Consider the following 13,998-nt stretch of genomic DNA (forward strand, 5'->3'; position numbering starts at 1 on the left):
TTGATTGCACTTCCCATCAGGCTCAGGCAGATACACTTTGCACCAAATGTAAATTAGGCACAGCTGTGCTGAGAGAGATAAAGAGAGAGAGGAAGTCTGTATCATGTGTTTTGACGTGTCGGGTGTGTCTAGTCTAGAATAGAGTACAACACTGCTCTGTGGTCGTCTCTGTAACTGATGGTGAAGACTCGATGCTGGTAGCTGCAACAGCGATCATCAAGGACCATGGCATACCGTGTGAACATTAGCCAAACAGATTCTGACTCTGAGTCTGACTTTGAGTAAGTCCTCTTTAAGCCTTAATTTCAGAATTGCTTTACTTTGCGATTATTGGCTGTACCTGAAATGTCCTCTGCATCTTTTTGCTATATCAGGTTGATCAACTTTGTTTTTTATGTTGTCTTAAGAAGCACATGAAGCTGTTACCTTAACACATTAATGGAAGTCTTAGTGTCCTTCATTAAATTGTTTTACTTTTAAAGTATATTTAGTTTGATTTTCCTTAATGTTAGTCTTTGCATGCACTCAGTGATATATTTGAGGCTTTTTGCTCTTAATCTGGCACTTGAAAGTTTTCAGTATCTTTCCAGCAATATGTAGAAAAATTGTTTAGCAAAATGAAGAATCTCTACATGGTAATTCCGGGTAAAAAATATGCATTTCAGATGCAACGTGTCTTATACTGTATACATGTTTCTGTAATGAAGGTCATTATTTCCTCTCCCTCAGGGACATGGGAGGAAGCAAACCCGGTCAAGGCACTTTCCGGTTTATAAGAGAGCCTGCTGCCAGCACCCAGAGGTGTCCTGAGTCCTTACAGATGGACGATTTTAGGGAATGCACAGGTGCAAATAGAGAAGATCTTCCATTCACTGCAAGCGGCCACATGAGAGACGAGACACTTGACACAGGGCAGAGGAAGTCTCTGCAGAGGCATCACTGGTCAGCTGCTACTTTAAATGTGCTCTCCTCAATGCCCAGTCGCACTGCTGGTGAGATGTAATCTTCTTCTTCCAGTGTCTTATTGTGGGTTGACAATATTCATATACACACGTGAAGTCGTGAACCATTGATTGCTTCTTGTCCACACAGGGATAAATGCAGTTATTCCCAAGTATGCGAGAGACTCATCTCAGCAACCTCAGACTTCCTCCCATGATTCTTCTCACCACTCCAAACCAATCCAGGCTGACTTTGTCCAGGAAGAAATGGAGGAAATAAGTGCTGAAGGTGAACAAAAAACAAACTGACAGTCAGCGTTGGCTGTAGCAACTCTGAAACTTCAATAACTTTCTTACTTTTGGGTTACAGAAAACAAGTATGAGCAGTTGGTGTCCAACCTCAGAGGCCTCTCAGTGAGCGAGGCCATGCGAAAGCTGCGAGCCACGCCGCTCAGCTTGGCAGATAAGATGAGAGTCAGGTACATGTGGCACTGAGAACTGTCAACCGTCTTCAAATGAAGCCACTGTGATAACTCGTTCTCCTTTTCTTTTTTTTTAAATCAGGCGACTTGCTTTCAGGGACGTAGATGAGAGTTCATTCATCAGCAGGAATATCGCATGCTACAGGCGTCTAGGCTTGTACATTTCAAGGGTGAGTGCAAACTTAAATAAAACCACTTTTATTTGTGTGTATCAGTCCTTCACTTTTGTTTTTTCTCCCCTCAGACTTGGTGTCACTGCCTGTTCAGCTGCCTCTCCGTCCTCGCCTCCCTCCAGCTGTGGCATTCACCGATGAAGATACTTAGCGGACGTTTTGGAACCGGGGTGCTATCCTACTTCCTGTTTCTCCGGACCCTCCTGCTCTTTAACCTCTTCCTCTTCACTATCAACGGCCTGTTCCTGGTCTTTCCACAAGCAGTCAACCCTCCTCCTCATGACCTTCATTCCAACAATTTCACTGGCCTTGAGTTGCTCACAGGCACGGTAGGATACATCAAAGTCAAAGTAAACTTTATTGTCAATTTTTCAGTTTGTGTGTACAGACAGAGAGATCGAAATACTGTTTCCCACAATCCCGCATACAAAACATTAAATAAATAGCAGTAGGAGTGGAATGGGTTAGGGGTCAAAGGCCATGGTGAACAGGTGAGATTTTAATGATGACTTGAAGATGTCCAGGGAAGCATCTCTTGAATTAATTCACCTTTTTTTTTTTGTGGCAGGGTTACCTCTCTCAGAGTGTGATGTTTTACGGCTTCTACACCAACACTACCCTCACAACGTGCCGGGCTGTAAATGCAACTAAAACAGCTGATCTGCCAATCTGTGACCCCCTCCAGCCCCAGATGGTGCCATACAGCATACCTGCAGCATATTTATTTACCATCGCCATCTCCTTCTTCATTATCTGCATCATCCTTGTGTACAGGTTGGGCAACAAGAGAGTTACTTTTATCTCATTTACTCTGTGGTGTGTATTTTATGGCTGTGTTGTTCTCTTGCAGCATGTCCAAGTCCTTCGGGAGAAGTTTTCAAGTCCTCAAGTCCAACAGGAATCTGGCAGGAAACATTTTCTGTATCTGGGACTTTAAAGTCAGCAAGAACACGTCTGTCAGACTGCAATCTGAGAAAATCAGCACTCAGCTCAAAGTAAGAAACAATTTATATTAAATAAGCAGAGGTGGGAGAAGTACTCGGATCTTGTACTTGAGTAAAAGTAGAAGTACCAGAGTGTAATACTTTGTAAAGTAAAACTCCTGCATTCAAAATGTTACTAAAGTAAAAGTTCAAATGTATTAGCGTCCAAATATACTTAAAGTACCAAAAGTAAAATGACTTATTATGTAAATTGGTCTATTTCAAAATAATATATTATATGTTTTGATAATAATTGACATGGTGGAGTTCAATTTCACATTATCAGTCACACCTTCTCAGTTTTTGCATACACACAGGAAGTTTTGGATGTTAACTTTGTCACACTCAATGTGACACCTCAAGGGCCAACTTCTAATGAAGGCATGTTTTAAATAACCTGTTCTAAATACAATCGTCTGCAGAGCTCCTCCAGGTTTTAACAGATGGTGAAGATCTTTTAAACGTTGATAGCCGGACCTTACAAACTCCTGCTTTTCCAACAGGAGCTGATGTCTGAGCTGACCAGTGGAGAGGATGCAAAGAGCTACACGCAGCGACTCTGCCGCCTCATGGTGCACGTGCTGGCATGGGTTATATGTCTTATCAGCATTGTCCTGAGCGCCATGGCAGTCCACTACCTATCAGAGGTTAGAGAACACGTTCCAATAAGTGCTTGTGCATGCCCATCTAGCATTCTCTCACGACTATGACAAAAATAACTCTGATGAAAAAGCACCTTCCCACCGCAATCTATTTACTTCTCCTTTTTCTTTCCTGGTAGAGAGTTAACACATTTTCTCTGCTGGTGTTGAATAAAACTGCAATGTCTCTGTCATTACCAAAGACTGCACTGATGAGAAAGAGATTGTGCAAAATAGAGGTTCCCAAAAAACAGTCTGACTTTGATCAACTGGTAAAATACTGAGGGAAATATTACAAGTTGTATTTCACTGACATCATGTTATCAAAAAGGACAAACTGCAGTTTTATTTTTCACGCAGGTTTCTCATGATTTAATGTGCTAATAATATACATTGCAACGTTTGCCCTCAAAGTCAGAGACACAAAACACACTAAAGTCTTTCTGTACTGTTAGACGGGGGTGGGGGCTGGACATGTAGCGAACACAGAACACACATTCTTTAAATGAAAATACTATTTATTTACTTTTACAAACAGTGAAGCAGTTTGGGAGCTATATCATATGCCTTGCAAGACTGTGTACCAAAAATCAAGAACCGGAAAGAACCGGAATCGAAAAGCAGAACCGTAATCGTTAAAATCGATACCCTACCTGTCAGTCAATTATTGCTCGATAATAATGTCAAACTAATGTGAAAAAGGTCTATTCAACGTTAGTTCTGTCTTTTTAAATATAAAACTGTGTTTTTTTTAAATATAAAACGGTGTGCAATATACAGTACATAAAAGTGCAATATACCCTCCTGCAGGTTCACGTTTATTTATTTATTTCTCTGTTTATTTACAATTGGCATACGGTACCAGCTAACTCTTTAATTCATGGTCACTTTTCTTAAAAACAAATACACCGCTGCTTTTTTTTCTTTTACCATGGTGTACATATCTGCTATTTTGTTTTTTTACTTATAGTGTTAATTAATAACGTGTGCATGCTTAGCCATTTAATTTAGTTCCCCTCACTTTATCTGTCTGCTGTTGTAATCATGTAAATGTCCCCGTTGGAGGACAGATAAAGGATTTCTGAGTTTCTGCCCATGTGTTTGTCCGAAGCTCTTACTGTTATTTATCCATTCTTTCACAGGCTTGTATCACTCAGAGTCCCTTCAAAGACACGGAGCTGCTGCTGCCTGCAGTGGTGTCGGCCATTAACCTCTTACTGCCCGGCCTCTTCAACCTGTGCACCTGGGTAGAGAATTACGACTCACCCAGCGTATGCGTCTATGTCTCCATCTTCAGGTGAGCAGAAGAACTGTGGAAAAACAAATACAAAGTTAACAATAGGCCTACATATGACAAGACATATTTTAAGAGATAATTCACATGCATTTAGAACCAACGTAATGCTTGTAAAAACATAGGACAAGCATGAAACAGTTTTGGTATTTACTGATAAATACATGTTACACAGTGCTCAAAACTGCTTTAGTATGTCTACTAAATGTTCTCTTCAATGTGTGTTTTAAAAAAAAAAGTAAGTTAAAAAGAGTACATTTACTAGTCTTTTTCAATCTGGAGCTTTCAATTCAGCTTGAATCCTCCATCCGTTTGTTTTTACTGTGAGAATATTCATTTAAAGTTTTGTATTGTATTTCCTTTTATATACCACCCAAATGAATCACAACCAGACATGTTTAAAATACATAGAAATGCACAAATTGTCTCTGTAGTTAGTCACAAAAAATTTAAATTGCAGCATGGAAAATTATTTAAAAAAAACTTCTATCATACTTTTATTAAACTGCTGCACACTAAATATCCCCTCCACTTCTCAATGTTTGTGCACTGGAGTTTCAACATTACTTGTGTGTCATTTGTACATAGTTTGTGCATAAAAACGACTTAAGTGTCCAACATCCATGCAGTGACGCAGCATCTAAGTCACACTTTAACTTGTCAAGCTTGTATTTCCCCTTTCTAGTTATCTGCATAGTAGTTGCCAAATTGAAACTCTGCTTATTGTTTTCTCAGGAACCTGATGTTGAAAGTCAGTATTGTTGGAGTGCTATGTTTCCGCTGGCTGGGGAGAATAGCTGTGGAACCAGAAAGTCATGGTTTACAGGTAACAAGCATCCTTATCATCCTTGTCATAATCATAGCTCTGGAGTGACACTGACTTATGCAATGTTCTTCATTCCTAAAGTATTGGGAAACAAAAAGTGATTTACTGTTTGTCCTTTTTACTTTTAATAATGTGACTCTTACATTAATATTTCTGTTGTCCTCAGTGTTGGGAGAACTGTGTGGGACAAGAACTGTATTGTTTGCTCCTCATGGACTTTGTCTTCACTGTGCTTTACACTTTCTTGGGAGAGTTCCTGTGGAGGCAAGTTGGTACTTCACCTTCAATTCATGTGACTTCATCCTGTTGTTTGCTTTAACACTTTGCACTGAATGCATCTTCTAGGCTCTTTTTCAAGCAAGTGCTGAGAAGGAACAGGAAGCCAGTGTTTGACATTGCCCGTAATGTGCTGGAACTCATATATGGACAAACCCTTACCTGGTAATGGACACAACAGTACACCACATCTTTTAAAACCCATGATATACTTAACCAAAAAAAGATTGATTACAAATGAATGGTCTTTATTTCTCCCAGGCTTGGGGTGCTGTTTGCTCCACTGCTTCCTGCAGTCCAGATCATAAAACTATTTGTGTTATTTTACATGAAGAAGGTTTATATACCAGGTGTTATTTCCTACAATACATGTCGTACAGATATGGACTTGCATGTCAAACTTCACATTCTTCTTCTGGTTTCTTCCCCAGAGCAGTTTATTGCTTAACTGTCAGGCATCCAGACAGCCCTGGAGAGCCAGTCAGATGACAACACTGTTCGTTTCTCTTTTGTTCTTCCCCTCATATCTCGGCGCTGCTGTGTCTGTCACTTATACAATTTGGACGTGAGTGTAACAATGTCCCCACTCTGACTGTGATGCTCAAGCAGTTTGCCTCCTGAAAGGCATGTGTGAATTACCCAACCTCAAGGATGCATGTTCTTTTTAAAACAGGCTTTGAACATAATGACGGTAAAAATAAATCCTTATCCAGCATTAGTAGAAACACAATAACAAAACAATGAGTTTGGTGGCGTCCGTTGCTCCTCTCCAAAAGAAAATGTGCCCGGTAATGTAAAAGATAATGACACTAAAAGTAGTTTCAAGTTGAAATTCAGTGATTATTAGTAATATCCAGATAATATAGATCCAGATGTATGGTGACTAAAATCCTTCATTCTGTTTAAAACAGTCAATAACAAAACGTTTTTTTTAAACTGGATAAAATGTGGATTTATGGTAAACATAAATAAACAAATTGTTACCTTAATATAAAACTACAGGTTTATCTAGGTTTTGAGAATTGTTGGAATCATTTGGTATAATTTCAGTAGACAAGAATACGTAAATTGTAGTCGACAGGACATTTGAATGTGCAAATGTTAAATATTACACCTTTTACATCCAATGTGCTTGAGTTTGAAGCCTAAACAAAATGGATATGTGCTATTGTCCACATACTTGCAAACTGCACTGTATATTAAGAATCCATGTGTGATGCCAACAGGATTAAACCCTCGACAGAGTGTGGCCCTTTCAGGAATCTCACCACAATGTTTCACTCGGGCAAGCTGTGGGTCCAGCAGCTGGAGAGCTCCAACACGCTCCTGTTCTGGCTCAGCTGGGCCTACGACTTTCTGGTGGAGAACCCACTGTTCTTGTTCGTCGTCAATGGAGTCTTTCTGTAAGTGGTGACAAGATGATGTCAATATTTCATGTGTCATGCCCTCTCAAGTCATTTGCTGCAAACTTGTCTGAATAATGATAATCTCCTCTGATGTCGATTCTTTTCAGAATAGTGATATACGTTCACAGTCAAGTTGTCGATGGCCAAAGGAGGATCGTCAGTCGGTTACAAAAGCAAATTGAAAATGTATGCATATGCAATGACAATACTAACATGCTGATGTTTAGCAAGTGTACATTCTAGAATGTTTACCAGCATATTAAAATGCTAATAAGACAACTTACAACTGAAGCTGACGTGAATGTCAATAGATCACATTTCAATAAAGACCTGATTATGGTTCTAAATCTGGTATAAATCATCCGTTCTCCTTTGGGAATGTTTTTCTGCATGGACCATGTTTTATTCAAGACTAAGAATTAAGTTAAATGAGCAAAGTTGGTACTATTCAGCGTCTAGGCACAATGAATGACTCTACCAAACTTCATGGAAATCCATCATACTGTATAGTAGTTTAGACATTATCTTGAATGCCTTAAAATCAAAGATACATGTAGAGTATTTTAATATTGTTCTGAATATATCTTCTGTATTTTCTTGTGTGCAGGAGGGTAAAGACAAAAAGTTCCTCATCACCAATTTGCAAGCCCTTTATGAACGGAGTAGTCGGGTTTCTCCTTACTGATAAGGAAGGTATTCGCAATACTGTATTTCCTCCTTGTGGTCGTAACATGTTCTGATTCGCACGCTTTCTTTGTTTAACTGACCTCACGTTCAAGCTGGAAAGGAAGTTGTGCGACCACTTTCTTACTTCTAAACAACATTGACACCATTCTGTACCACTGGAAATAAATGAACTCACTGGTGTTAAGCAAACTCAAGTACAAGCAATGAGAACACAAGTAAAAGCCAAACCAGTAATATGTGCGCTATTTTCAAATATATTCCACAATGTTTGCAGTGGTTAATATACTGGAAGAACATGAACTAACACTGGCTGTTAGCACTATATATGATATTTAGCATATTATGTCAAAACATACTTTTATGTTACATTCTGTTGAAGTTTATGCATAATGATCTTGAATATGTTGTATGAAAATAAATGAACACATCTTGATATGTTTTTTGGCAACTTTGACATAGCAATTATCCTTTTATTTAAAAATATCTGATTTGCCCTAATCACCACTTTTATTCTAGTATTTTCAACAGATTTTCTAAAACAAAACACACATTCAACATGTTACGTAAATGTATGCGGAGAATAAAACAATCGGAATAGTGATCTATGAACTTTACGTGACTAATGCTTTGGTAACAAAAAGGGATTTATCTCATGTTTAAAAAGGGAGATGTAGTCAAAAATTAGAGCTATATTATGTCAACCACTGTTAATTGCTTTTGTAGAGTATGTTTGTTTAATCAATATTATAAAACGTACATATATCTAGAAAAAAGCAAACCATTTAAGCTTAAACAATTGCTAGATTGAACTATTTATATATATATAACTACTACCCTTTAAAGCATGTTAGAATGCATTTTGCAAACCCTATGGACCCATTCTGGTGATGTCATTATCTTGTAACATATTTTGGAGTTCACATGTTTTCCCCACTGGCTGCTGAACAAGTTTGGTAACTTCTAGGGATTCACAAGAAAATAACCGGCAAGAGATGAACTTGCTGTGACTTAAAAGGACTCCAACTCCACAGCAGGGGACTTTGAGCTGTCTGACTAGGTTGCTGAACATCTCAGGAATTACTTCTGGTAGGTAAGGGTTCTATATTTTCACATAATTTCCTAAAATGTTCACATTTGTACTTTTTGAAATCCTTTTATTTCAAATTGTATTTACTTTATGTAATTTTTTCTCCAAAATCTCACCTTCCCTCCAGATAAAATGGACATGAAGACTCCAAAAAGAGTTTACATTTGCCTTCCAAAGAAACACATGGCGGCTTTGGCTCAAACATATCCACTGGTAAAGATGTTTTCTGAAAACATATTGAACATTAATACATTTTAATTTGCTGCAATATGCCATGAGGCTAATGATTTCCTATTGTTTTACAGGACCACGGGGTGATTGTAAAAGACCTGAACACCTACATAAATGAAGGATATTTACTATCTTACTTTAGAGAATGGGGCACCATCACAGCGTGTAAGGTATGGACTATGGTATGGACATAAACACAATTTTGTGACATAGTTGATGTACATTTTTAACTATGTTTTAGATTCAGGACATTGTCACTTACTTTTACAACAACCCTTCACCTGTTTAATTTAATCCAAGGTTAAGAAGAACCAAAACTTGGGGGAAAACAATTCAATGGCCTATGTGAGGTTTTCTACAGAGGATGAAGCAGACAGAGCAGAATGGGCTGGACCTCACTACATTGGAGGCGATGTCGAAGTAAAACGAGTTGTCAGTCCAAAGGTGAGTCTTTTGTCTCTGTTGGAGAAGAGCTGGTCTCATTCCTGATTTTATTACGGACATAAAGAAATCTTATAGAAAGACGAGTTGATGAGCAATATTTGATTTATAAAGTGAATATTTGCTGACTGAGTCCTCATTGGCCAACTATAAAATCTGTCTTTCAGATGGACAAGGATTCAGAGGAGGAGGCTGCCTTAGTTGTTGCTCCCTCTCGACCACGGCGATCAATGGGCTTGGGCTACATCCTGGAAGACGCTCAGTGGTTAGATGACAAGATGGAGTAAAACCTATACAATGCAACTTGTAGGACGAACGTTTTTTTTTTATTGTTTAACTGTCTGTAGCCTTCTGTGCCTGAAGTTAGATAAAAAAAGAAAATCATCACAAGGATAGCATATACTGCTACATACAAACACATATTGCACCTATTTATTTTTTTTTTAATTTGTTCTGAGTTGCTCTGATACATACTGCTTTGATTCTATGTTGTGTCTTATGATAACTATAGACCGTGGGTGATAATAGTTGTATTCAATTCTGTGTTTCATGTTTGTCAAGGGTGTATGCATTGTTCAAATATAGCTATATATTCCCTGTGTAAAGAGACTGTTAATGAATGTATTATGATTAGTCATTCATAAATTATATTTCTCTTCAAAACACAGTTAAAAGTTACGCTAATGGTTGACTCACATTGTTGCGCTTGAATAAATGTTTTTTAGAGTTTCAGTTTTGTCTTTTTCTTGTATTACAGATCATATTAAATACTAATGACTATTGAAAAAATATAACTTGTATAACTAATCTTTTATATATTTATTATAATGTAGAACCATTTATTAAAAAAAATATATGTATGAAAAGCTATCATACAATCCAAACTAAGCTTAAATTATTAAATACAAATATTACATTTCGTTTACGGTCTACGGAGGGCGGGGTTAAATTACGTCAGAGATCAATGACCAATCCCTACGCAGAGCGCCAAGTTTCTCACAGCGGAGTAAACATGGCGGAGAAGAACGAAGACATTGGATTCAAAAAGGTAGAAGAATATGTTTAGACAACGGCTGTTTTCACCTGCTGGGGTTAAATAATAACGAATATTGCTTTTAACTTGCCGCATCTGTTTGATTTAATTAACCTCTTAGACCCCACATTCAGGCTGACCCTGTACACGGAGCTCATACATTGTTTCTTATTCTCAGACGATTAAACGTTAGTCCTTACTAAAATAATATTCAGTTAGTTAAATGTATGCCGAATGGAAAAGCGGTTCAAAGTTAAATAAAATAATCGTATCTGTTGTCAATATTCAGGGGTAGCACTGTGTTAGGTGTATTATCCCATTAAAATGCCGTTTTTTTCAAAGGTAGTTTGGTATGAGGAAGAACGCAGCAGCAAGTTACACGATTATATATTTTCTCTGTTTGTTTTTCAGAAAACCAAGTAGGACATTTTTAAAATGTATGCCTGGTTTGTGTTCATGACAATGCGCACTTTACTTAGTATTAATCTAATTTGTAAACATAGATTATCATAATTTAAAGATTCAGAATCAGAAATCCTTTATCAGTCCCACTGTATACTGTATAAAGGTCCCACAGCGGGGAAATTCACACAAGGAGGTTTAAAGGGCTGTATGAACATCTTTAGGTTTAAGAAAAGGTATAGAGAAAGAATAATTAGACAATGTGAAGATGTCAGGTAACCTGTTTTGCTGATGGTCGATTGTTGTGTTGACTTTTGATTGTGATTTTGGTTTCATGTTACTTTACATTTTTGTAAGCAGCTGTGATAAAATAAGGGGCAGGTAAAATACAATTTATTCTCCCTCCTCCTTTACATCAGGGGCTATAGAAACTGCGTGTACATACATTATAATAATTGCCATGAGTGGAATAAACAATCCCGAAAGACAAGTATTTTGGCAATTTACTCCCTTCTGTCCGTCACATGCAAAATGTTCTCTATTCTCCTCATTTACAGGACACAGTAAGCAAACTCTTGTCAAGCTTCTTTAAGGAGGACAAAACCAGACGTGAGTTGGATATAATGTCTTGATATAACATATCCAAAACTTTTATTATTGACTTGACAACTCAAAAACTCTCACTCTCTTACAGTGAGTGGGGATGCTACGCTGCTCGTGGCAGAGATGCTCAAAGTATTTGTCCGAGGTAAGCAGTTGTGTTGGGTACATTTGTACACAGGTTGCGTTATGATGAAGCCTTGAATGTGGTATCTCTTTCCAGAGGCTGCTGTGAGATCACAGAAACAAGCTGCTTCTGAGGACTGTGACCAAGTGGACATCGAGCACTTTGAAAAGATCCTGCCTCAGCTGGTGAGTAGCTCGATCAAATTGGGGTTCAAGAGCTATACATTATAATCATAAACTGCTGCAGTGTGCCGTGTAATGTTTTTGTTTATTAGACCAGCAGGGCATTTTATATTATTTTTCTTATTTGGACGTACTGAATTCTGAATTATTTCTGTGACAAACCTCGGCCTTTCAAATTATACGGTATGATTAAATCTAATTATAAGAATAAATATAGGCCCTACCTACATTTGTATTAGTGATGAATCAGTTCTTTAAATGTATTCAAAATCCAATATAGCATAAACAGAAAGCAAAAAATCTCCGTATTTTAGAGGTTTGTAACATTTAGTTATTTTGCCATAAAACATTCTTTATGCATTAAAATTATCAAAATTGTTGGTGATATTTGTTTGTCTATTGATCTGTCTTTACAGATTTAAAGAGAAGTTAAATAAATGTTTCTGAAATACTGTGCAAAACCAGCTCAAACTGCTAGTAGTTGATTGTAGCAGCTGATGGTCATATACAATTCTACTCAAAATTGGAAATTGGACATATAGCTTCAATGCACAGTTTAATCTCCGTCTCTTTTCCAATACAGCTGATGGACTTCTAGCACGGTGATGCCACAAGATGGAGCCAGAGTGTTGCCTGCTTGTTCCTGTTTAAATCCAACAATTTCAATTCAACATGTTTATTTTTCTTTGGACGAATGCAATTTCATAATAACTCAAATCTGAGATTACAACAAGATTTTTATTCTGTATGTATTTGAGTCGAGTGATTTTACATAGAAAGCAGCGTGTACTGTGCACACCCTTTCATGCCACCACCAATAAGGCCCACCTGTGCTCCTCTGCAACAACAGGTGCTTCCAGCATGCTCCATAGTGCCCTTCATCAAAGCCTCCTGGAGCAGTTGGAAGCAATTAGAGTAATAAGGGGAGCAGCCAGTCCCTTAGATGATGACAAGTGCCAGGAAAAAAGGAGTACCCCCTCCGGCCACTTTGAAGTTCCCTTTGCTGTCCTGCGATGTTTAGTTAGAGGTGGGGGGAAGGGCAAAGGGGACCTCTGGCACAGGGGGAAAGTTGAATGGGAGTGTGCGTGCACGAATGTGTGCGTGCTAGCTAAACATGGCCAGAGACCACACGCATAGATATTCTGTTTGAAAGGAAACATAACAAAACACATTGGAACATGGTCCAAGAAGAGCAGGGTGTAATTCTGAAGGTAAATAAACAAAGAGGCGAGTAGTAGAGGTGCTTTCTCTCCTTTCACCACAGCAGAGGGGGGAGTCAGGCCTACAAGGGAGAGGGTAATGTGGGGTTTTCTAACCCAAGGGCCTCAGATGGTTTTCCACCCGTGGTGTATTTGACCAACATGTCTTCACTATGAGTCAGCATAGCTGTACAACACCTCACACTATTTATTTGTGTGGCTCTTGAGTGAGTCACTACGCTTACAAACATGGCTCACATACAGCTGGAAGCAACTCCGGCTAAAGTCAAGAGTCCAGGCTCCGATAGGTGCTCAAGGACACTGCACCTGGAGTTTGACCCAGCACCTTTTTAGTAGGGCCCAGACCGGATTTGTGTTTCCCAGGAGAAACTTCCACAGCAGGCCTTCATGAAGGTGTGTTAGGCCGAGTTAAGTTTAAAAATAATTTGTTGGGTTTATAACTACAGTCATTCACAGCAGCAGGTACAGTTTGGCGCAATATAAAACTGCAGATCCACCGCTTTGACAACACGCTAAAATGACTATTTATTATGAAGTATGACACCAAATGATCTTACCAAATGATCTTACTGGAACTGCATTTCCACTTAACCACAGTAAGCAAACATGTAAAAGATGTGTCTCGCTATAAAGCCTTTCTGGAGCATTTTAGAGATTAAATATAAATATCAATCCTTGTAGATTAAATAAAAACAGTGATTCTGTTGGATCTATGGCTCGGAAAAACATCTATTTCATGTTGATTTCCTGATATGAGAATAAATATCCTCTTACATTTGGATATATTCATAAAGCATAGTAAATGGATGTAATTTTCAGATTTTTCCAGACTGTTATTTGCTTTTACCAAATTAGCGATTATATCCACATAACTAATGACTATCAAAAATGTAATCGTTTAAATATTTTGTGAAAGCACCAACAGTAAACCTTCCAATATTGTTGCAATATTAAAATGTACGTATT

General features: G+C 38.1%; 3 protein-coding genes across 5 annotated transcripts; all 3 read left to right on the plus strand.

Annotated features, from left to right (window-relative positions):
- Positions 1-100: 100 nt before the first annotated feature.
- LOC117492789 (transmembrane channel-like protein 6) lies at positions 101-8,142 on the plus strand. The gene is made up of 18 exons (XM_034143179.1): positions 101-281; positions 730-992; positions 1,093-1,230; positions 1,312-1,420; positions 1,506-1,593; positions 1,668-1,925; positions 2,165-2,370; positions 2,447-2,591; positions 3,083-3,226; positions 4,363-4,517; positions 5,250-5,340; positions 5,507-5,604; positions 5,686-5,781; positions 5,878-5,953; positions 6,048-6,181; positions 6,843-7,019; positions 7,130-7,208; positions 7,630-8,142. The coding sequence occupies exons 1-18, from the start codon at positions 226-228 to the stop codon at positions 7,705-7,707; spliced, it is 2,391 nt and encodes a 796-aa protein (XP_033999070.1). The 5' UTR covers positions 101-225; the 3' UTR covers positions 7,708-8,142.
- A 252-nt stretch (positions 8,143-8,394) lies between these two features.
- On the plus strand, positions 8,395-10,200 carry LOC117492790 (heterogeneous nuclear ribonucleoprotein A1). Of its 3 annotated transcripts, none has more exons than XM_034143180.1 (5): positions 8,395-8,799; positions 8,924-9,009; positions 9,102-9,209; positions 9,328-9,471; positions 9,636-10,200. In XM_034143180.1, the coding sequence occupies exons 2-5, from the start codon at positions 8,929-8,931 to the stop codon at positions 9,753-9,755; spliced, it is 453 nt and encodes a 150-aa protein (XP_033999071.1). In that variant the 5' UTR covers positions 8,395-8,799; positions 8,924-8,928; the 3' UTR covers positions 9,756-10,200. The 3 variants fall into 3 exon arrangements, with proteins under 3 accessions (XP_033999071.1, XP_033999073.1, XP_033999072.1); XM_034143182.1 differs by having other exon boundaries at positions 9,102-9,197; XM_034143181.1 differs by having other exon boundaries at positions 8,395-8,795.
- Positions 10,201-10,442: 242 nt separating this feature from the next.
- cenpx (centromere protein X) lies at positions 10,443-13,735 on the plus strand. The gene is made up of 5 exons (XM_034142342.1): positions 10,443-10,516; positions 11,461-11,512; positions 11,598-11,651; positions 11,727-11,815; positions 12,396-13,735. The coding sequence occupies exons 1-5, from the start codon at positions 10,481-10,483 to the stop codon at positions 12,408-12,410; spliced, it is 246 nt and encodes an 81-aa protein (XP_033998233.1). The 5' UTR covers positions 10,443-10,480; the 3' UTR covers positions 12,411-13,735.
- Positions 13,736-13,998: the final 263 nt, after the last annotated feature.

Source organism: Trematomus bernacchii, unplaced genomic scaffold, assembly GCF_902827165.1.
Source record: "Trematomus bernacchii unplaced genomic scaffold, fTreBer1.1, whole genome shotgun sequence".
Lineage (NCBI taxonomy): Eukaryota > Metazoa > Chordata > Actinopteri > Perciformes > Nototheniidae > Trematomus > Trematomus bernacchii.

Excerpts from the sequence above, each read along its gene's own strand:
- LOC117492790 (XM_034143180.1), top strand. The coding sequence starts at position 8,929 with ATGGACATGAAGACTCCAAAAAGAGTTTACATTTGCCTTCCAAAGAAA. Across the intron at positions 9,210-9,327 it reads CGTGTAAGGTATGGACTATG|GTTAAGAAGAACCAAAACTT; the intron begins GTATGGACATAA and ends ATTTAATCCAAG. Across the intron at positions 9,472-9,635 it reads AACGAGTTGTCAGTCCAAAG|ATGGACAAGGATTCAGAGGA; the intron begins GTGAGTCTTTTG and ends TCTGTCTTTCAG.
- cenpx (XM_034142342.1), top strand. The coding sequence starts at position 10,481 with ATGGCGGAGAAGAACGAAGACATTGGATTCAAAAAG. Across the intron at positions 10,517-11,460 it reads AAGACATTGGATTCAAAAAG|GACACAGTAAGCAAACTCTT; the intron begins GTAGAAGAATAT and ends CCTCATTTACAG. Across the intron at positions 11,513-11,597 it reads TAAGGAGGACAAAACCAGAC|TGAGTGGGGATGCTACGCTG; the intron begins GTGAGTTGGATA and ends ACTCTCTTACAG.
- LOC117492789 (XM_034143179.1), top strand. The coding sequence starts at position 226 with ATGGCATACCGTGTGAACATTAGCCAAACAGATTCTGACTCTGAGTCT. Across the intron at positions 1,231-1,311 it reads GGAGGAAATAAGTGCTGAAG|AAAACAAGTATGAGCAGTTG; the intron begins GTGAACAAAAAA and ends TTTGGGTTACAG. Across the intron at positions 5,605-5,685 it reads TTGGGAGAGTTCCTGTGGAG|GCTCTTTTTCAAGCAAGTGC; the intron begins GCAAGTTGGTAC and ends TGCATCTTCTAG.